Source organism: Akebia trifoliata, chromosome 3, assembly GCF_017979445.1.
Source record: "Akebia trifoliata isolate Shusen 1 chromosome 3, ASM1797944v1, whole genome shotgun sequence".
NCBI classification, from domain to species: Eukaryota; Viridiplantae; Streptophyta; class Magnoliopsida; order Ranunculales; family Lardizabalaceae; genus Akebia; species Akebia trifoliata.
The window spans coordinates 17,450,901-17,475,328 of NC_141377.1; the positions used below are offsets into that span (position 1 = coordinate 17,450,901).

At 34.1% G+C, this 24,428-nt stretch overlaps 1 protein-coding gene across 2 annotated transcripts; it reads right to left on the reverse strand.

Annotated features, from left to right (window-relative positions):
- Nucleotides 1–3,633: 3,633 nt before the first annotated feature.
- On the reverse strand, nt 3,634–23,917 carry LOC147406079 (uncharacterized). 2 transcript variants are annotated; one of them, XM_086433998.1, is made up of 15 exons: nt 23,760–23,917; nt 23,460–23,665; nt 17,562–17,636; nt 17,344–17,451; nt 14,310–14,342; nt 14,133–14,222; nt 12,924–13,049; nt 11,545–11,688; nt 10,676–11,095; nt 9,862–9,996; nt 5,736–5,957; nt 5,304–5,582; nt 4,616–4,753; nt 4,143–4,451; nt 3,634–4,019 (listed from the first exon to the last, which is right to left on the reverse strand). In XM_086433998.1, the coding sequence occupies exons 2-15, from the start codon at nt 23,646–23,648 to the stop codon at nt 3,798–3,800; spliced, it is 2,490 nt and encodes an 829-aa protein (XP_086290124.1). In that variant the 5' UTR covers nt 23,649–23,665; nt 23,760–23,917; the 3' UTR covers nt 3,634–3,797. The 2 variants fall into 2 exon arrangements, with proteins under 2 accessions (XP_086290124.1, XP_086290125.1); XM_086433999.1 differs by having other exon boundaries at nt 23,460–23,659; nt 23,760–23,914.
- Between the last annotated feature and the right edge of the window lie 511 nt (nt 23,918–24,428).

Genomic DNA, 24,428 nt, shown 5'->3' on the forward strand with positions numbered 1-24,428 from the left:
GTCTTTTGCTTCTCAATAGTAACCACCTTGGTGAACATTTCTGTAGGATTCATACTTGTTTGAATCTTATAAAAAATAATTGCTTCATCATCTAGAAATGAACATATAAATTGATACTTGATATCGATATGCGGCGCCTTCGAATGAAATGTTGAGTTCTTCAATAGGAGAATTACATTGTGTAATTTGCAATCATCTCACGAAAAGAAACTTGTGAATTATAGGAACGAATGTTTGAAACAACTTTAGACCCTTTTTAAATAAAATGGTTTTGAGCCCTTCCAATCTACATAACCATTTTTAAAATTGTTTTAAATTAGAAATATATTATTTAATGAATTATCTTCAAGGTTTATCCAACTCCTATGGATTAAATTCTTAGTTGAATACCTTGCACCCTTTATTCTTAATCTAGATATGACTCAAGATGGTTTATGCTTAACTTAGATATTGGGTAGTAGGGATTTACAACTTTACGCAAAGGAATCCTAGCTTTAATATCCCAATCTTGGTTTTCAAAGTTATATCTTCCAATTTAAGGCATTAGCATGCTCTTAGGTTGAGTTTCAAAGAGGTTGCAATTAAATTGTGTAGTTGACTTACTTTAGGTGAATCCATATCTTCAATGGGTTTTCTATCTTGATTTCATTTTAATTCTAACATTTTAATTTCTATTTTATTTTTCAAACAACAAACAAACTAGTTTTAATCTTGTTTCTATTATACAGTAGAATCTAGGGTTTTTTTTAATCATTTTATAAAAATACAATAGAATCTAGTAGCTATATCAAATATAAGTTATGAGATTCTGATAATTTGCACTGTTGTATCAAACAATATTTTCCCAGTAACTTTCTCCAACAACAAAATTTAGATTTTTTCCAATAGCATAATCTAATCGCAAAAATTGACAATCTTATCATACAGGGCTTTAATGACCATTCTGCTTGTGAAGCCAAAGGTTGTGCATAAATAATGTTCTCTAAAGGCCACCTGCAAGGATGTACCGTCACTTACCTGGCTTGTGTGATGTGTGAGTGTTGCACATGCCCATGGGATGGACACAGATGCCTTGGTCCATGCCCTAGTTCACTCGATCCCACTAGTTGGAAGTAAGTTGGGATAACCTCCGTAACAAAAAGAAAAACTCTTTGAAATGTTTTTTTTTTTTTTTACAATTTTTGGATGTATATAAGACGCTCATTGAAAAATTGGAACTGTTTCTTATGCATGGGGGACGCTCTAATGGAAAAGCATTGGCCATCGATTCCTAAAAGAAAATATAAAAGTATACAACAAAACTGAGATAAAAAAGATTTGGGAAGCATGGTTTTAAATATCGCTCGAGATGGATTTTGACGGTGATACTGATTCACAATGATTCGTTTGATATTTCGGAAATCTCCCACAAAACAAATGAGATACTAAAAAACATTTGACAAAAAAGGGATGATGATTTAGATATATTCCCCACATTTTGGTAATTATTAGAGATACTGCCTTTGCCTTTGTCTTCAACTTCTACCACAAACCCCCTTTGCCTTCTTCAACTTCTAACATAAAGCCACTGCTTTAATTTTAACCACTTTTTAAAATCAAACATAAACTAACTTTTCTATCATAAACCCTGTGGAAAACATTTTTTGAAAAATGACACGTGGCAATCACAAGACAATCTTGCCAAGTATTTGATTTAGCAAAAAAGATTGAAGGAAGAAAGGTCGGTTGGTATGTTCAACCAAGTTGCTAAGGGTATAAGACGAAAGTTCGAAAAAACCGAATCTCTTAAAATTAGGAATTTAACTATATTTGCAGAAATCAAAGGAAGTCCCTAAAAGGATGAAATCATTCAAACAAAAATCAAGGAGAAAATCCGAGAAGATCTAAGGGAGGAAACCTCTATGAATATGTGGGTGCAAGGCATTAAAATATATGCAATTTTCTCTCTAAATATCCTACATTACTTTTGTACTAAAAATCCTGACTTGAACGTCGGATTGGTGTTGTTGCAGGCACACCTAAGAATGCAAGCAGGCAAAAACTATTCATCCAATGAGAATCTCGAGGTAATGCAAGTTTTTTTTTGCATTTAGAAACCCCACTTGGCCTTCATCTTCAACTTCTACTATAAACCCACTATTTTAGTTTTCAACCCCTATCAAAACGAGGCATCGATAAACTTTTCATCATCCATGATATCTATTTTTTTCTTTTATTAATATTAGCTCAACCTGATACTTGATTCATCAGTTTCAACTAGCATTAACCCATTGCAATATATATGTATATATTATCTAAGGAGATTGAAGATATCTACTGGTTTAAAGGAAAAAAAATCCAGGGCTTTTTATGAGAGGTAGAAAAAAGAGATGAAACGTTTTTGACCACTTTCTCAATAATATTGGATATGGCATCAGTCTCTCTCTCTCTCTCTCAATATTCTAAACGTTTTTAAACCCCTTAGATAAATGGTTAATTAAAATCTTTATTTTTTATTTTTTCTACCTCATCAATAATACCTCTGTCTATCTCTATGAATGGAGAAATAGTATCTACTGAATCCTTCATGGACTTAAACCCTTCCTCACACCACCACACGTCTAGGAAATGTATATTCCAATTATGGCCCTACATCAAAATAAAACATTCAATGTTTTGGATTGTCTTAAAATGTCTAAGATGAATATTTTGGTTTTTCTCTTGATTGGAGCCCCATTTCCTCAAAATAATATTTTAAACCTTCCAGATGTATAAAAGTATTAAGGTAATTTAGAAATATCTCTCATCTTTTAGAGTATATTTGAAAATCTACCGAATTCAAAACTTATGGCATATACCCTTTTGACTATGGTCTTTTATGAGAGACTAACAGAAAATGCCACATAAAAATCTCTCATTTGGCAAAGTTCTCTCCATTGTAAAACCTTTATTTATTTTCTTAGTCATCGAATTATTTGGCTACTGCAGGGACATTGACAATGATGGGCTTTTGGGAATTTTTTTTTTTTTTTTTATAGGAAAAAATAGAGGGGTTTTTGGCAAGAGGGTATTATTTAAGTCATTTTTCATTACTCTTGAATAAAAAAACGTGTCAAGGGGGGTATGCCACAATTTTGACATCAGAACTGGAGTTAAGGCCCAAAGGACAAAATAAAACTTAAGAGAGGTGGTGAAGCCCCCAACAATATCAGAAGATGAAGGTCAAACAAACTCAACTCTATATTTTGGGTTTGACATGTATGAATGATTTCCTGTTTACAATTGCCACAACAGGGATATCATGTTAATTTGTTTGCTCTTGTTATAAATATTCAATCGTGTCGTGATGGAATTACCTCATTTCCCACTTTCCTGTATCTCGATGAAAAACATAGATGCTTTTCACTTGTATCTCGATGAAAAACATCTATGATTTTGGAAAAATGTGAAGAAATGAGGTCACTTCAGCATATTATTCTATTCAAGAGCAAGTTCTATGGTGCGAAGGTTGTTTTTTCTAATATTTTCTTTGGATTGAAGGAGCATACAAAAATAATAAGCATGTTTCAAATTTGACCAGTCTTGCTAACCTCATATCTGATTTTGATCTGACAATTAATGGTTGGCCTTTTCTAGTTTCATTAGACAAGTTCATTACCTGAGGTGATATATATTATTTACTTTGAAGATTAGTATTTCAAACAAACACAATGCATAAGCGTGCCAAAAGGGACGTTTCAATTTGAACCACCTTAAAAAACTCTTTTCTACCAACAATGGATACATACCTGTAGAAATATAATTCCACGTGAAAAGATTCAATTACCATAAGTTTTCTTGCTTGGGGAGGGTGAGAATTTATAAATTTCCTGGCCAAGCTCACTAATCTTGTTCACCAGCAGTGCCACCTCTGTCTCAAGTTGTACCATGTATTCCTCTTGCACATCTTGATGTCTCTCTATCTCACTCAAAGCCATTGATAGTTCTTCGAGGTCCCCATCCTCGATTAAGGCTTCAAACTTTGTCTTAATTTGTCTCATCTGTTCATTTTCAAGCAAAATATATTACCTAGACTGGAAAAATTAATGTCACTCATGCGCCATCGCCATGTAGATTAAAATGACTTTTGGAAGACCAACAACATGTGCAATTCGTCTTCTTACCTGACAAGAAATTTGATGGGCTTTACTTAAAGCTGACATGTTAGAATTCAAACTGAACTTCTTCTCTAGTTCTACTGGAACTTTTCTTGTTAGTTTTATATGGATCTCTCCTTTCTTGACTCCTTGGAGTGGTATCCACTTGTCAGCCATCTGGTTTGGAGGTAAGCTCTGGTATTCTACGATGCAATGACCTATACTTGATTTTGGCAGCACAGCATTGTGATCCTTCACATACAACACTAAGGGACTGCCATCATCGGGAAACTCTAAGGTTTGGTTCCATTGAGGATTCAAAGTCTTATATGTAACCTGCAAGGCAGGGAGTTTCATAGTGTTATTATGGTAAAATCCAATGGAGCTAAAATCAATGCCTATTGTAAAAGAAAATACAAGTGTTACTCTTAACATCCAATAGTTTTCAATTTTCAACATAATTAGAAAAATATTAAATATCTATAATAGTTGTCTCTGACCTTTGTTCTTTTCTTCATATTTCCATATTGTACCCTCACATAAGGATCACTTGTTCCCCTCAAATCAGCAGCAATGAGATCTTTTGCCTCAATGAGAACTAGTTCAATCCAACCACACCCTGATCCCCCATTTGAACTCTGCACAGATTTTAATGGATAATCTTGGCATGAAAATATATAAGCAGTCAAGAAGAAACAAACATACTTAATTAGAAAAACAAACAATAGTAAAACAAGAACCAAGTAGAAGACCATTCACATGTCCAACAGATCACCATGTATGAAAAAGAAAATTAACTTCTATCAGTTGAAAGTGAAAATTTTTCTGTGTGAAATCATTTCGATTGTCGACTTTGTTTTAGGGAGTTGCTATTGGCACCCCAACTTTTACTTATTACACCTCAATTTCTTAAATTATCTATCACACCCTAATTAAAGATTAAAACACACCATCCAAGCATCACAAAAAATTGTTATAAAGCATTATAACTCATTCAAACAACTTCAAAAGTTGTTTACAATTAGAATTAGGCTCATATAAAATCCTAAATCTAAACAATTAGAAGTATCTTTTGGCACCCCAACTTTTACTTATTCTCAGCCATTAACAATTTATTTTTATTTTATTTGGGGTGCCAATAACAGCTCTCTTGTTTTATTCGAGTACATGATGGATTTTAAAGCATACCCTTGATCCTTCAGAGTCGTCCTCATTCTTCAGTGCTTCTATTTGAAGTCTCAATTGTCCTGTATTCACTTTTTCAAGAGGGACCCAGATATCCCTCAATGAGCCTTCTACCAGTCCTTCCAAATTTACTCGTGCACTTCCAATATTTTCATCTGAAAAAGTGTCTTGACAATAACATTTTATCTTAAGATACTCAACTCCTCCTATCTCATCAAATTCAAACCGTTGATTCCACATGGGATTCAAGACATTTGAGATGGTCCTTGTTCTACGGAGGGCCTGAAAAACATTAATATAGCTTTGTCAGTTGTATTTGTGTGTATGGACTTCAACATACAATCATTAAGAATTCCAATTACATATTATTTAATCTCAATCGGATAAATAATATCCATAGAAAAAGTTGAATGTCAGAGGAAACAGAAGATAGACCTTCTTGTACTGAAGTTCCACATATGGATCACATTTTCCAATCTTATCTTTCCCAAACAAATCCCTCCCTTCTAAAACAGTAATCATGAGTTTCCTTCCTGTCTTTGGCTGAACATTTGGCGAGCCATGTCTAGATCGTTGAGATTCAACAACAGACGGGTTTTTCAAGCTACTTGAACAATTAGAGAATTGCCATTCTCTCAGTACAAGCCTAACTGTTAACTGTCAATTAAGAACAAGAAAAAATCAGTAAAGTTACAGCAGTGTCTAGTAAAACTATAATTATTCCTCAACAAATTTTAAGTTCCACTGTTAGAGATACAAATAATATAAAGGTAACTTTGGTTTCTACATTCTGAATAATGTAAAGTAAGGGAAAGAAACCAATTGTCAGCAAACCCATATGATAAAAAAAATTATTATTGAATGGATCATATTTCAAAAATTTACAAGGCATAAAAGTGAAGAACGACTTCGGCATTCTTTAAAGTGGTAACCTCTTGCTTTCTAAAAATTTTCGTGTGGTCTCTCTGATTTTGCTCAAATTGGTAAGTGGAAGTTCTCAACCACAGTCACTAGTGGGCGCAGGCCTTAGTGGCTGACCAAATAAGTATCATACCTCTTCGTTGTTGATTCTCTTTATTCTATTTTATTTTTTTATATTTTCTTGCTTATTCCGATATTATCTTGTTGTGTTTTGATCCAATAATTGTTATTGGACTGCGTGTAAGTCATTTCCTGGTACTAACAATTGGTACCTTCGGAAGATTGCAAAGTTTTGAATTTTCAGGATGGATCCAAAGAGCCTGAAAACATAAGCTCACAAATTGGTTGTAACCAAGGTATTAAATTTCGATTTCGGTGTCCATTTCGGTTGGTCTGGAAATGAAAACATTTCGATCAGTGTGGAAATGAACAAATTTTTTGGAAATGATAGAAATATTGAAGAAATTTTCATTGAACCCGTAGGAAATGATAAAATAGGCATTAAAACATACTCACCAAGCAATCAAAATACAATAAACTACCAAATGGATCATGAAATTGAATATCAAAAACATTTTGTTACACATACACACATGTATTGAGAGGCTGACAGTGGAAATAAGAATAATAATGTTGCATTACCTACATACAACTTAATATGTAAGACATTAAAATGAAGAAACCATTAAGTATTGCATTCATGCATTATTATATTTCTCATATTTTTTGAATAAGTATAGGAATAAATTTCTAAAATCAAAAGCGAAAGCACGCTTACCTAGGCCTAGGCCAGGGAATCAGAAACCAACTCTGCATGAGTCATCAGAGGAGCTGTATCCAACTAATTGAAACATGGTTGATTGCATGTGTGCTTATATAAATGTACTAATATGCTTAGAATATATTAAAATAAGATGATATGGATAAATAATTAATCATAATTCATTTATATTAACAGATGGATGTTTTATGCAATTTTTTAGTAGTAAATACTTATAAGTTTTTCTAAAAGCAATTATAAGTTTTCTCAAACAAGAATATTTTTGTCGAAATTTACTATTCATTGAAATATTTCCATCGAAATATTGCATTTTTTATTATCTAGGATTAGATAATTTCGGTCGAAATTCACTATTCATCGAAATATTTCACGAAATGAATAGTGATTTCCACCGAAATATATACAAAAATAAATTGTCTCTTAAATTTCGTTTCGGAACTTGTGGAAATGGAAATATTTCGGTATATGTCGTGGAAATATGTCAAAATTTAATACTATGGTTGTAACTCAAGCAACAATTGCACACACTACACGTGAAGTAAGGTACATAAGTCTATGAGTATAATGCTGATGGGTCAGTTGATAGGTACAAAGTCAGAATTGTAGGCAAAGGCTACATGCATACACACTATACAAGATAGACTATCAGGAGGTGTTCGCTCCAGTTGGGAGATGTTTGTTCTAGTTGCAAAGATAAACTCCATTAGAGTGGGTTTTCTCTGCTAACAAATCTTTCGTGGCCACTTTATCAATTAGATGTCAAGAATGCTTTCCTCAATGAAGAATTACAAAAGGACGTATAAACGAAGGTCCCACTTGATTTCTAGCTCAGTAGCAATAACAGGAAAGTTTTCAGACTGAAGAAAGAATTACATGGATTGAAGTGGTCATCAAGGGCATGGTTTGACATGTTCAGTAGAATCTTGAAAATGGTGTGCCATGAACAGAGTCTAGTTGATTATACGCAACTCGTTAATTGCTCTCAGAGTGTGGCATAATGGCTTTATAGTGTATGTTGATGACATAGTTGTGATGAGATTATCAAAAACAAATTCAACAACTTAGAGTACTTGGGAAGAGAACTTCAAGGATTTGATGACTTTCTTGAAATAAAAGTTGCTAGATCAAGAAAAGAGATCTTCATCTCTTAGAGAAATACAGATACACTTTTTGTGCACGATTGAAAGCGACAGTGAGTGTGCCAGGGCACAGCGTGATTTGAGGTGCAAAGCCGGCAGTTGATCACACGTGCGACTGTAGGATCACTACAAAGCAGAAAAGTGAAAACTGCCGACTGGGCCCACCTTCTTCACTAGTCAATCAATCGCGTCTTTCCCAGGCACAGCTCCACTTTCCGCCATGCTTCTTAAATGTACGCAATCATAACGACACCAATCGTCCTTCATACTTGATCCTCCATCTTTTAACACTTCTTCATGAAGCTTTAAGAGCGTGAAATGAACTGAAATCCCGATCCAATCAAAGTGGATTCCATACTAGATGTATTCAATGAGACTATAAATCTTGGTGCCAAACCTTCTGACACTCTGATAGATCAAAATAATCATTTGAATGATGAGGATGTGTAACCTCTTAGATACTGGTAGATTTCAAGGGTTATTAGGTCAGTTGATCTATCAATCTCTTATTCATCTATATATTACAAACACTGGATCTTGGTCATTTGGTGACATGGAAAAGTAATGAATGGTCAATGGCTACTCGATCAAGTGCAAAGGCTGAGTATCATTCTATGGAAAGTGATGTTTGTGATGTTTGTGAGTTTTTTGGCAGGATTCAACACTAAAGTCCTATGAATCTGTATAACAAGGTCATTGCTATAGGTATTGGTCATAATCCAGTCCAATATGAACGAATCAAGTATATTGAACCATATCGCCACTTTATTAGGGAAAAGCTTAGAGTTGATCAGATTTGCATTCTAACATTGAATTGGAGCTTCAATTGGGAGTCATGTTCACTAGAGGAGTAAGTTATGTGAAAGTTGGGCATAATTAGTATGTTTGCTCCAAGTTGAGGGGGAGTTTGTGAAACTAGCCATTTTATTACTATTGTCTTCTTTGGTAGTTATATCACAAGGGCATTATTTCAGCAGTGGGATTATATTTTGTTTAAATAACACCAATAGGGGATTGTATACACACACAAGAGTTTCCCTTTTTCTTCTCTTTCTTTTTCTTCTTCTTCTTTTTTTTTATTTTTTATTTTTTTTTCCTTCTCTTACTTCATATTTTAAACACTAAATCTTGCTAGAGCATATTTCAATTGGATATCTCTGAATAATAAGATTTTTCTTTCTTTTCTATTGCGATCAAAATAGGAAGACCGAGGAAGAAAAAGTTGTGGTCCCACTTGAAGAGGAGCAGTGTAGATAGTCCGAGTTAATTAATAGTTAGTGTTTATTTCTAGGATTAGAAGTTTTTGTAAGGGGTATGCCCTTGTATTTTTGTACTTCATGCTTATATTAATTTAATTAATATTCTTGCATATTAAAAAAATAAGGTAAACTTTCAATTTTAGATCTCAGTATTTTCTTTCTCCGAATCAGTATCACACCATATCAAACCAATGAACTCAGTCATCTTTTTTCACCTCCATATTCCACGATTCCTAGGTTAAAATGTTTCTCTTGTGTTGCCGTTGTGAAAGTAATTCCTAACTATCGTTACCTAATTCAACTTCAAGAAAAATATTGCCTAGAGAATTTCAACAAAAGGACTTTGATCTAACAATCTACTACTGTTCATGCAGAAAAATAAAAGAAAACATAAAACATGATACAACACTATAACGTTTATGCAAAATAAAAGAATATGGTAAGACAAAAATTGAAGATACCTCCCCTAAATTAATATCCTCAAAGGGCACAACCATTTCAATTTCTTGTCCCACAGACTCAACCCTTTTGGCTAGTACACTGGATCCAGGTCCTACTGCCCAAAATATTGTTGAGTCATCCGCAACATATTTTACCTGTATTTATCAGCAGAAGCTATTGAATTAATTAAACCAGGAAGAGATATTAAAATTGAAAACAGAAAATATATTGCCTGACAATACCTAAGTTACACAATTGAGTAGGGCTGCAACTTGGTTCGGTTTGGGGCCAAATTGGAACCGAACCAACATAGGTGGGTTCCACTACATAAGAACCAAAACTGAACTGAAATGACAATAGAACCAAATCAACCCAAACCAAACTAAGGTCGGATTGGTTCTATGGGTTGTCAATATTCTATATATTTTCTTGGAAGCAACATATTTTTAATTGAAAAAAAAAAGAACAAATATATAATTAACATAAAATTTCATATAATAAATCATTAAGCTATCAATAAAAGTCATTAATTTATTCATAAAAAATAAGTCATTAATCTATGTCCTAACTCCTAAAATAATTCATAATAAATTAATATATATTTATTTATTTATTGCATGGGGCTATGGTTCAGTTCCATAAAAGCCTTGAACAGAGAACCGAACCAAATTGATCCGTTCTCTATTTTCTTAACCCAAAACCAAACCGCAACTTGTTCCAAACCAGCCCAAAGCTACCAGTTTGGTTCAGTTCTCGGTTTGAACCGGACCAAGTTGCACCCCTACAATTAAGTGGCCATAGCATAGTCAATAAACCCAACATTAGCGGCATCACCTTTATTTCACAGCTGGCTATATAGTCATGCTTCACATTGTTTGGAACCCACTGATAAAGATGAAATCTAAGAGTTCCGGTTTCTTCATGCAAAATCATATTGAAAGTAGTATCCCATCTAGGACTTGAACCCTGACTCACATCAGTTCTCCTTGTTAATTCTCCAAGTTCGACTTCAACAAATGCTTGGGGTAGTCCATTGCTAGCGTTCCCTTCTAAAGTACCATTTCTTATAAAGCTCTGCTGCCTTCCAGAATTGCTTCCTTCCATGTCACCCTTGGCCACTGTACTAGCCGAAATGACTGTTACAGAAAGTGTGCCCCCAAAAGACTTCTTCCTTAAATCTATTGGAGGTAAAGAGAAACACTGTCGGCGGGGTTCAACCATTGTCTTAACTAAGGTATCATTGAAAAGCTTGACCTGTGTAAGAAAGAGATCATGTTCTATGTAAAAAAATTAAAGTATATGGATCAACAATATTTTAGAAATTATATTTAGAGAGCTGCTATTGGCACCCCAACTTTTACTTATTACACCCCAATTTCTTAAATTATTCATCACACCCTAATTAAAGATTAAAACATATCATTCAAACATTACAAAAGTTTGGTTCATGTTATTACCTCAACATAAAGCATTATAACACATTCAAACAACTTCAACAGTTTGTTTTACGAATTTTCAGTCATTGACTTTTTTATTAATTGGGGTGTAATAAGGAAAAGTTGGGGTGCCAATTAGTAGCTCTCTTATTTTAAGTTAATCGGATTTTTGGGATGTCATTCGAAAGGCTTCATGACACAATTGCAAACTATCCTGATATTCTCAGGGTGCTTTTAGAAAGTTGAGAAATAAGTAGAGAAACACACCAGCCAAGATGAAACACCTGGAAGTTCTGCTGTAGGAAGTGATTGGCTCCCACCACTTCCAAAGACAACCCCTATTCTCACCTCAGGAGTTGATTCAAACGAATACAGAACAGCTTGTCCATCAAGAATTGGCAACAAGAGAAGCTGTGTAACATTATAAATTTGAGAAATATAAATACAGCAACAAAGATATTACACATCAACAGAAATCTCATATACACCAACTAGAGCATGACAATCAGAATCATTCTTATCTCAACCACCAAGTAATTCTGAAATATGGCACCATAGTTAAAAGAAAGCTTCTATTACCACACCAATCTTTACTAATGCCAACCCTATATGTGTGCTAATTCTTTGGTGATTTACAAATGAATTGGGGTGGCATTAGCAAAACTTGGTGTGCCAATAGAAGCTCTCTACTTAAAATATGAGGAAGCCACTATGCACCATGTCTAACATGCCAGACTTTTAAAGAAATAGGCTAGTACGAGAACAGAGTTGTTCAAATGAAGAATAATTGTTTAGCCAACACTACAAACTTTGAAAGATGATTTATTTGGTCAAATTACACATTATTTCATGACTTACAGTGCTAAAACTTGATGTGGTATCACAGACAATTTGGTATAAGAACAGACAATGACATAATCATGATCCACTTTTAAGCAGTAGTTTTACAGAGGACATCAACATGGGACGAATGACCCATACATCTGATCTAATTTTTCCCTAGTTTTATTCTCCTAGCTGTTTCTAGTTCCCCCTTTTTCTTCTTATATCCTTTCCTGTATTAATACACAAGAATACCCCCACTAATTGATTGTTCCTAAAGTTTATGGAAATAATAAATTGTATAGGAAGACTAATATACAACACAAAAAAACATAATAATGTAGTAGAAAGAACAAAAATCTGACAACAGTGTCCCTCTTGTTGATCCATATTTTCCTATCGTTGCCTGTTCACTCATTATGAGATAAAGTCACCATCATCCAAGAGCTCTGGTACAGTGAAGACACTATAGTGCTATTCTAAGGGCTAGTTTAATTACTCAGAAATATGTGACAGTAGAGATACTTAATTCAGATCAAAGCTAAAGAAATACTTCTCCACAGGCCATGCTAAGGAAAGCAAAGTGAATTGTCACAGATAATATGGTGGGCACAAGAATAGACACCAAATTTCATGAATAAGAGTCAGTAGAAGAACTAAGAAACAAAGTTCTAATTACCTTACAGTGTGCACAACCACAATAGGATAATCAAATGAAACCATAAATATCTTTCTTACACTTCATCAGATAAATTAAAAAAATAAAAAATAAAAGTAAAACAAGGAAAGCATACTAGTACTGGAAAGAAATCGACTTTACATACATTTCCTTTAATATGCATGCTGTTGATAACAATCCGGGCAGTTCCGAGTAAAGGCTTTGCCAACTTAGCAAGCAGCATGATATTTATGTCATTTGTGTCCCACTCAAAACCCATATGCATGATTCGCTGTCAACGTATACAAAGTGATGATTACAAATAAAATTAAGATAGTAGAAAGTCAAGAATACAATAATCCATTATCCCTAGAAAACTAGGTATTAAATTTCAGTTTCAATTTCTTTTTTCAGTCAGCCTGGAAATGGAAATATACAAATATATGGGTCAGGTTCGGCAGCCAACACGGAGCCAACGATTTGTCCTATACAGCTTAAAAATTTTGGATTGAGCTGATTTTTTGTGAGGATGATCTCTATGATGAGGAGATCATCCTCGCAAAAAATCAGCCCAATCTGAACCTTCTAACCCCATCAAAAGTGATTACAATTGTGGACCGTTGATTTTTTACCAATAATTTGTAAACCACTTTGATGGATTTAGAAGTTTCAGATTGGGCCATTTGTTTCCAATAAGAAAGCAATTGGACACATTCTTAAAGTCAGATCACATTGTCACAGGAATTTAAGCCAACTAGCAGCACTCCTCCAATTAAAAATTCTTGGTGGCTCAATCTCAAAAAACCCATTCCCTACCCCTTGGGATATTGCTTGTTTACAAGAGACTACAAGGTCACATAAGAGAGATGCATAGAGAAAAGTTGGAGTTTGAAAGTAAAGTAGCAAGGAATATATAAATTCAAGAATAATTTCCTGATTAGTTGTTTCTTTTCAAGATTTCCTTTTTAAGCGGGAATCGATTGTAATTCTTAAGGTTGTCTTTTGGTTGTGATTTGTTCGAAGGTAGGCCTCTCGTCCTTCTTCGCATTATCTTTTTCCTTTTCACCAATCAAAAGGAAAAATAATGTATGGGTGTGTGCCAGTTGACATTAATTAGTAGGGTCCTATCACTCAATCTAGACCAACTTCGCAACCAAACACACCCAAGAAGTAAAGTCATTGTGGATTAAGGTTTTTCAGCATGATGTTTTCAATCGTGGTTATAAAGAAGTTTGATTTCATGACCTAGAAATTTTAAATGCAACTTCCATATATTTGTTTTTTGTAGCTAATCCAGTGGTATTATCCCTCCTATCTTGAGTCCATTGAACAACTGTTTTTAACGTAATCTCAAAAGTAAAACCAGAAAACTTACCTGGTCACCTGAAGTTGACCAACATGTCCCATGTGGTCCCAACTTGGGTGGGCATGAACCTAGCGAGAACTCATGCAATTCAATTCTTTCCTACAATAAAATACTTTTTCTCAATAAAATGTATGACTCGTGCTTGACATAGAAGTATATTAGTTATATATATATATGAAGACTTACTATAAGCCTTGCCTTCCGGTGTTTTAAGCATTTCTGCACCAACAAAGATAGTAAATAATTGTAGCCACATAAGAACTTGAGATTGGTAGCATAAAATAGGACAGAAAAAAGTCAGAAAGTTCAATCCCATAGCTATGAACTAAATATGTAACATTATCTAATTCCATGAACTAAATATGAACTTAATAACGTTCCAGTCAGTTCCATATTACTATTATCTAATACTTGACAACACTCGTTATAATACCTAACCTATTGCCTAGCAAAAAAACAAAAAACCTAACCTATTAGTTATAACTTATAACAAGCTTGTTTTTTTTGACATTTATAATGCCTTAACTTTCTTCCAAACTGTATTTAACATCATCATAACAGAAACAACAATGTTTGAATAGAAAAAGAAAGTGCCACATTGTAATTTCTAGAAATGTCAGTGGTTCAGGATAAACATTGTAATTTCTATATCGTCAGACAGCCACTACAAAGAAGAACAACCAAAAGTACTGAAAACAAAAATAGAGAACTAAGTAGATTGAACTCATTCATAAATTCTAGCAGTAGCAATGATGATGCAGCATGAAGGATATTAATTACAGTCGTCCTCCATGATCCTTTGTTTGTGTTTGTCTATAATATGTCCTATGTCCCCAAGGAAATGTTCCCCTTTTATACAAGCTCTGAGTTTTAGTGCTCAGGGGGAAGGAGAGGTGAGGAATGCTAAGTCATTGGTTTACGCATAGCTATGAGAGAAGTAGGTAGGGAATTGCAACAGTGTCATGTTGCAGATGCCAAGTCATAGAATTGGTTGAGCTCGTACAATCGTACCATCATTGAAAGAGTCTACACATAGTGGACGTACATTGTCATCACCTACCTGCCAATTGGGTGGGAAATCTAACTTTAATGTTTTCATGGTTAGGGTTTATCACCTCTATTCAACTTCTAGGCATTCGCTTAGGAGGCGGACCAAGCATGTAAGCAAGGCCAAGAACCATTGATGGGGTCACTCCTCATAGTCTCCAAACGTAAATCTTGTTAATCTTGTGATGTGTGTTAGCAGGGAAATTCAGTCCGAAAGGTGTAAACCTCTTGACACAAGTCATTTTGGTGCCAAGAGGTGTATCATGTGTATCACCTCCTATTTTACACAATTTACACAGTGCAATCTTTTCTTTTTGTCTTAAATTCCATAATCCACTTCTAGGGTTAGGTTGGTCTAGAGCATCCCAATCCTATCGTAGGTGATATCTTTTTCTTTCTTTGGATAGATTTTCATAGAACCCTTATAAAATCTTTTTCTTTCTTTAGATGGATTTTCTTAGAACCCTTATAATAGATCATTTAAATATTAAGAAGAAAGATCATCCACACATATACTTCCTTCAAAAGAAAATTGGAGAGTGTAAGAAGCATTTGCTTCTCCATTGTTGTTCTACAAGTTTAGTGAGCAGCCCTTTGGATGCATGATTGTGCTTCTTTAACGTTCGACCTCTAAGTCATTTACCATCCACTATCCCATGCTTCAGAGAATATTTCATTTGTCTAGTCCTTAGATTACTTGGAGAAAAAGAAACATCCACTTCTTATAGGAAGTCGGTAACTTTATTCAATTATTGTGAAGGCTAAATCCTTGATCTATCAATTCTCCTCAATCCTCAAAGAATTCAAGTGCATGTTAATTGAAGATTATGTGGATCTTGCAAGCTATTTTATATTATATTATATAATGGAAAAGGTTATGTGGACCCTCTACACCTCATGGTCTAGGTTTGAAAAAAAACCTTTTTGGGGCAGATCTAGGATTTTGAAAATGGATGGCCACTAAACTCACAAATTTAAAATTCAAATCTTACAGTGAAAAAGTGCCAATTTTTTAGACTTCATAAAATTTTATACTCAATATCCACAAGGCAGTCAATCATGTTTTTGGGTGCCACATGGACGTTCAGTCCATATAGATAGATGGTCCTTTGGCCTATATAACCCTCTCTCTCTCTCTCTCTCTCTCTCATACATACATACATACATACATACATACATACGTACATATATACAAGTACGGGGTACAAATTACACACTGAACTCATGCCCAATAGGATCAACACAACCTTGGGCCTAATTTGGGCCTTGCACAGGTTAGGCTTGAGCAGAATAGTAGAGCCTCGGGCAACCCAAGCCTGACCACTATGATGTTTTATAAGTTTTTTGACATAAAGTTCACAACCTCTCTTTCTATATCTTCATCCCCATTATAGAAAGAGTTCAAATTCCCTCTCTTTCTCTTCAAGTTAATTAGAAACTGTTTTTGTCTTCTTCTCTAACACTCCATCTCTAGCACAAGTAGCACCACCATCAAAGTCAAGGATGAAAGGGAGGAAAAGGAGGGAGATGAAGGAGCAAGAGGTATCAAATCAATAAATTGATAGTTTTCAAGGGTTTCACTTAATTGGTATTTGGAAGTTTAGGTTTTGGAGATTTTGGCGATTTTATGGATTTTGGTTTTGAGGCTTTTACTAATTTTTATTTGGGAATTTTGATATATGTTTGCAGTATTAGTATATCTTCCTTATATTTAAAAGTTTTTATCACACAGAGTTTAGGAATTAATTTATTTTTCCATTTTGTTTTGGTAGATTAATGTATTGGTTGATGTTGTAGGATAAGAATCCCCCCAACCCCCACAAAACTTGTCTTCTAGCTGTAGACATATCAACCAACTCAAGTTGGGATTAGGCTTAGCATCTCAAGTCCGAAACACATAGGGATCAAGCCCAGGTTGGACTCAGATGGACTCTAACCCAAGCCAACCTGCCCAAGTTGCACCCTTTTTCAACCTTATATTCAGGGCCTTTCTTACAGGCCATGTTTTCTTTTTTCATTTCTTTTAGCTTTCTTATATAGTGAAGTTTTCGCTTTCACTTTTGACAGTACAACTACATCTTTACTTGTAAAAAAAGGGAAATATATTAAGAAGTAATGGATAGTGAGAAAATTAAAAACAACCATATAGTGTAATAAAGTAGAGGAAGCTTACCTCAACAATTGAGGAAAACCTTTTTGAAAATTTTGGGTTAAGGAAATTGGGCCAAACTTCCATCAAAAACTTGTTCAACCACTCACACTGCTCTAATGGTGTTACAGGCTGTAAATTGAGCAAAAACATTATAAACATCCCTATGTGAATGAAATTAAACATAACATTGATAAATCGTCTCCATTTACATAAGATGTGCAATTAAAAAGAAAAATTACCGAGGTGCTCAATATGACTAGTTTCCATCTTTTGTTCAAGTCTTCTACAAGAAGCTGACGTTGATACCTGCCATACTGCAGATAAGAAGATTTGTGTCTCATGATTTATGCCAAATAGCTTCCTAAGATTGCAGAAGAAATTAACAAACTTAGCTTCCCTATTTATTCTATCTTTTGGATTTTTTTTTTTTTTTTGATAGGTATAGGGGTAGTGGTTAGCAAATGAAGTTGGGGAAGTAACAAAACCATGTTATAATTGATAACCACACTCAGATTATTCTTAACATCTACTCCAATGTATAATTTTAAGAGACCAAAACACCCACTCAATCAAAATTTTCATTATATGAAAAACTCCATATTTATCCATGTTGTTCATCTTGAAGTTATTCATTGATATTTTGGGACCTTCCCTCATTGAGCATGGACTCAATCAGATACTTACAGATGGAAGATGACTGAAGTAAAATATACATGAGTCTTTACAAGCATCATAAATACAAAGCTATTTATTGTGATGTAGTCTCATGAGTACAAGAAGATGAAGACAACTTATACCTTGGCAAAGAGGAAGCTATTTCAGCAATTTACCAATCTAAAGTGTGGGCATAATGAGAAAGTTCATAAAAGGGACAAGTAATAATTTTGTCGGAGTGTAGTCATGGTATTTCTTCTTTGATTTTTGGAGTCAAACTAAGTCTTTGTTGCACTTACCCTTCCAAGGAGGGTTAGTTGCATTAGTACTCATTCTTGTTTGTGTTAGGTGCATCAGAAGAATTCATCTTTTAATAGGATTGAGCCCCCATGCTTCGATAGTAGTTTCTAGTTTACATGTCATTATTTTGGCAATACTGTACATTGGCCCAAGCAAAATTTTGAAGGGAAAGTGTCCCTCTTTATGTAACTTTGCCCATAAAAGCAAGAGGGATAGTGTATGTTTTTGCATATAACCATTTTACATACTTATGAATATTGTAAGATTTAGAGTTCTGTTTTGAAATTGAGAATTTGAAATTTTGTGATATTCCTTACATGTTTATTGAGCCCACTTTCACATTGACTACTAACCACCTTGCTTGTCTAGGAAAAGATATATATATATATATATATATAGGATCCGTTGACTCCTAAGAATGACTCATGAAAAAAACACATGATCCCAACCCTTTAAACACAAAATCTGATGGTTGATTTATTAGTATCGTGATAACACAAATCTCAAAGATACTTATTCTAAGGATAAATCTCAACCATTGGATTTAAAGGGTTGGGATCATGTCTTTTTTTCATGAATTCTTAGGAGTCAAGGGATCATGATCCATATATATATAATAAAACAAATTGAGTTGCTACAGTTGTGAGACATAAACCTTTGTGTGGAACCCGTTTTATTGTTTTTTCTCTTTACCCCTCAACTTTCTTTTCACTCCTCTAACTTTATTATATTTTCTCTTTTACCCTTTAACCTCAAAATTCTTTAATAATACCCTTCCAACTTTATTTGTTTCACTTTTATACTCTAAACCCTACAATCAAGCTATAGTTTTGTGGGGCCCACTTAATTTCTTTTACACTTCACTCCTATAACTTTACTATATTTTCTCTTTTACCCTTTTAACCCACTTTATTATTTTCGTCTTTTGCCCTTTTAACCTTAAAACATTTCAATAATACCCTAAACTCAATTAGGCTTTGACTTAAACACACTAATTTCGTGTTGATTTCCAATTATGTTCATGGGTCGTGTTAAAATTGCCACCACCTACTCCAATTTTTTTTTTTTTTTTGTTTTACTCCCTTAATCCGATAGGGGATGCCTGTGTCTTAGGCATCGGTGAACTCTAGTACATTTATATAATAAAACACAACTGAATTGATACAGTTGTGAGACACAAACCTTTGTGTAGGACCCACATTAAGTACTTTATTTCTTTTTCTCTTTACCACCTCAACTTTATTTTCACTCCACTAACTTTATTATATTTCATCTTTTACCCATTTTATTGTTTTTCGTCTATTACCCCTTTAAACTCAAAATTCTTTAATAACCCTTCTAACTTTATTTTTTTCACTTTTATGCCCTTAACCATCCCATCAAACTATAGTTTGGTGGTATCCACCTTATTTATTTTACACTTTACCTCCTATAACTTTACTATATTTCCTTTTTTACCCTTTAACCCACTTTATTGTTTTTCATCTTTTACCCTTTTAACCTTAAAAATTTTCAATAATACCCCAAACCCACTAATTTCGTGTCATTCTCAAGTTGTGTTAAAATTGTCTCCACTAACTCGAATGTTTTTTTTTTCTTTTACTCCCTTAACCCGAGAGAGGATGTCTGTGCCATAGGCATGGGTGAACTTTAGTGTATATATATATATATATATATATATATAATTCCTTCAATGTATCTTCAGTAATACTTTAACTTATTTCAATTTTTAGTATTGTTATTTCACTCGAATCCCTTCATCAATTCTCTTTGGTTGTTCATTCACTTGGATTCTTGTAATTCCAATTGGGGTAACTTGAACTTACATCAATGTTTGCCACACAATGGTTGGAAAGGAATTAATACTTGGCTCAATAAAGGACACTCAAATTCTTTTTTATCAAACTTTCACCTTATTAAGTGATATAAAGGCTTTTACTTCTTCTTACGGGCATTAAAATGCTTTGGTTCACCCAAAACAAGAGCTAGAACCCTAGGAAGAGTTCTTCCATTCTCTCACAAAGTTTTAGAACCTGGTTTCACTCCAAAACTGAAAGGTCACAAATCGCCTTCTTCTTGCTTTAATGAATAATTTTTATTCTTTTCAGAAGGTTGAAGAAATCACCAAAGCTTTGGGACAACCAAATGGGTAGAAGGTTGATGCTTGTGGATGAGATATATCAGCCCAGTGAGCATTGTGCATAATGTTGCAGAAAAAGAAGCTTCCAACCTACAATTAGACTGATTGAGACAATATCTCACACATAGGAAGACTCATCCTCATGCCTTATTCTTCAGCTCGTTTCGACTAGGCCTTTCTCACCTTTGTAAACCTTATTAATTGAATGTAGACAACTGTGCTACAAAAACCATTCCCTGTTCATTTTGTCTAAAAAATAAACTTTAACATGGCTTCCTATGAGTTAAGATGTCCACGCTATCAAATCCCACTACTGATTGAGTGTAAGTTTCTTCATTACGATGATATGAATAATGGTTGCCAATTTTCGATCCAAGATAATAATTTTTCTAGAAAGTTTTCATAGAAGAATCAGTTTTCTTCACAATATGCTATGGGCACTTGTCCTTAACCCTGTTTCCACAAAAGGAGTTAACTGTAGTACTTCTGATATTTTCATATTTCATTTGGATAGTTCCCTTGAAAGTTCTAAAAAAAAAAATCATGTACAATCACCAGGGCTACAACTAATATGGAAGAGACTCAGACAAACCTTTAGCCTAATTTCTCTCGTTTGAATTTGAATTATGTCCCTTGCCACCAGGAGCGGAGCCATGATTTTCTTATAAAGGGAACAAACTATAGTTGTCCGATAAGGTTGAAGAACATGAATATGAGTGTTGTTAAGGAGAAAATTCAAGGGTTTTTTGTTAAAGGTTGAAGAAAAGGCATTTAGGTCATTTCTTATTAGTCCATAACAGAACACCTAAGTCAAAGGACAATGTCATCAATAGGGGTAGGGGCAACTGCCAAATATTAACTAAATAGAGGAGTTCTAATAAACCCAAAAACTTGAGTGGGTGTGGAGGCAACTGCCAAAAGTTTATTAACATGATGAAAACTCAAAATATATCAAATTATCAAGAGGACAATGCAAGTTTTTAAAAAATTTGTGCGGGCAAGTGCCCCCATTGCCCCAACTGTAAATCCTCCCCTGCTTGCCACTCACTTCATTTGCAAATTCAGCAATTGGACGTATGGAAAAAAATAAACACACACGCACACACATTTCTTCATGGTGATTGCAATGGAAAGGTATAAAGCATGTCCCCCCAACACAACATCATTTAAACTCAAACTCTTCTTACATGTTTCAGGAAGTTTGATAATATTCTTCTTTGTACTTCACTATAGATAAGCTTCAGATTGGATATTTTCATAGTGAACCTATCCCATCCAAGATTTTGATCTCTCTTTTCCCTAGTCAAGTTATTATAGGAAACATCATTGGAATTGGCGGCCAAGTGAGTCTCCTCATGCTCCTACCAACCTTCTAGAGTATAATTTTGAAATGAATGATTTCCGGCCCTTTATTCTGTTTAGGACTTTCAGGCTACCTCCAATCTTGTCGACCATTTTCTTTCTGATTCCAAATATGCTATGGAGCTTTTAATTCATTCCAAATACTTGAACACGCACCCATTGTCATTTGCTTCCCAGGGAAAGTCTATTAGATTTGTGGGGATATTCACTAGATCCCATTTTGAACTGCAGTATTTGTTATGCCCTCCTTGACACAATCATTTAAGATTTGTGCTTTCCATCCATCTTTCGTCAATAGAAGCATCATCTAACAATGACTTATCTGGTGGTTCCTAAAGGTATTCCTCAATCTGTATTTTACAAGACCACCAAAAACAACTCATAGCACAGGAAGAAGTTGTAACACATACCACGAAGGATATCCAACAACTTTTCTTTTTTTCCCATGTTTCTGGGTGCTGCCGGGGTGGGGAGGGAGGGGCGTGGACTCGAAATGAAATTGTGTACTGGACCATAAATATTGGGGAGAGGCTCAATGCGTACAATTGATTAAAACATGAATATATTGTTTAACCTTCATGTAGTATATAGTAGTGCCGGTAGGACAAACTACAACCAATCAGTAGAATCCCCTTGTAGAAGGGACCAAGTCCCAAAAGACTTGGAAGAAACAAACCATACCCTCTTCATCTGGAAGGCTGCCCATAAAGCTATAGCATTGGAATGAAAAGGAAACTAGATAAAATCAGTTACCAAACAAAGAAATAAAATAATACTATTAAAATTAAACAAACTAGAATTTAACCCTAAAAGCTGGAAAAAAGCAACAGAACTTGAGCCAATTTGAGTGGAAAGGGCACCGTTATAGACTAAAAGCTAGTGTCAAGCACTACTCACATGAACTCCTCCCTCCTAGAAGACAATCCACACTTAAATTCAACCGAAGGTCCACTTAACCAGAATTACAACCAGATAATGATTCATAATAAGCAATTTCAGAAAATTCCATAACAGAGAGAAATGAATTGCCCACATGAATTTAATCTTCACACTAAAAAAAATGTATCAATACTAAAGCAAAAGCAACCAAACAAAAGGCAGAACATTTGAATCACCATTTGAAAAGCATAATAAAAGAGAAATGAAAATTTTTAAATTTTCATAAAATGTAAAGGAAGAAAAAGTCTCAGAACCAAGCTTTAGTACTGGATCAAAAAATGGAAAAAATTCTGAACCAAAATGTCAAATACCCATCTGAATTGAAACCAGAACAACCAAATTTACAAAATCCAACTAATAAACAGATTTCCACTTAAATCACTCCACATAAGCTAAACATTTTGCATACAGAATATTCTAAAAAATGAAATAAAAATACAGAAATAGGATGAAAAAAAAAAAGCCAATTAACAAATAGACATGAACTAGTGTTGAACCAAAATGTCAAATACAGATTGAATTGAAACCAGAACAACCAAATTTAAAGTACCCATTAACAAAATCCAACCGATAAACAGATTTTCACGTAAGTCACTTCACATAAGCTAAACATTTTGCATAAAGAATATTCTAAAAATTCAAATAAAAATACAGAAATAGGAATAAATTTTTAAAAAATAAAAATAAAAATTAATAACTAAATAACAGAGCAAAAAAAAAATTAATGAGAGAGAAGAAAGACCTGAATTGTTGCCCACACTGAGACAGCTAGCAGAACCCAATTGGAGAGTGGCAGGAGCCATCGTTCGATAACCCAAGCAACTAAAACTATAGAAACTAAAAAGGGAAACAGAGGCCTATCCACCATGACATGGCTCAAGAATTTTTCAGCCTCTTTAACGTATAAATCCCTCTTTGATTTTACCGACATTTCTTCTATCTCTGCAACTATTACTAATAGTCAGTCCTTCATGGATTGCTCTAAGAAAAGAAAGAAGAAAGTTTCAGATACAATGGTTTTCAGGAATGTAGCTCTAGATACCTTCTCTGAACTTGATAGAGAAGCGAATCAGTTTTCTTTGAAGAAGAGCAGCAAAGGAAAGGAAGCTGAAGGTTTGAGAGAATTAAGAGAGACGGAACAACCTACAACCAGAAAACGCCAGAAATATAGTTAGTTCCAATTTATGATGGAAATGATTTTATCAGGCATACTTTTCAGACTACCATATACTAAATATTTATTACACGTCTATCAGTAACCAAAAACAAATATATATAATAAACGGGTCAGGATCCGTAGACACATAAAACTACTCATAAAGTCACAACGTGTTTTATCTTACATGGGTATGGGAACGAATTAATTTTTAGTGAGGACAAAAATCAATTCATTCTGAAATTTTTAATCTTATCAAAAGTAATTTACAAAAAATGAATAGTGTAGAATTCTTCAACTTGTAAATATAAGGTTAGAAATTTCAAAATGGGCTGATTTTTGGTGAGTATGATCTCTTCACAAAAATTCAGTCTATTCCGAACCTTTTTGCCCATATAAGACAAAAAACGTTGTAATTTTATGAGTCTATCGATCCTCATCCGCAAATCTTTTTGAATTTTGATTGGTGTTCTGTGAGCATTGATCATAATTTTAAGAGTCACCTCAAATTGATATAACTCCAACGAGTCATCCCAAATTTTAAAAGTTAAATAA

What these genes read in the sequence shown, in the direction of transcription:
- LOC147406079 (XM_086433998.1), bottom strand. Translation starts at nt 23,648, where the DNA reads ATGTCGGTAAAATCAAAGAGGGATTTATACGTTAAAGAGGCTGAAAAA. An exon ending in TAGCCAGCTGTGAAATAAAG is followed by an intron (nt 9,997 to 10,675) that starts GTGATGCCGCTA and finishes TGATAAATACAG; the next exon opens with GTAAAATATGTTGCGGATGA. An exon ending in AGGATATTAATTTAGGGGAG is followed by an intron (nt 5,958 to 9,861) that starts GTATCTTCAATT and finishes CTTAATTGACAG; the next exon opens with TTAACAGTTAGGCTTGTACT.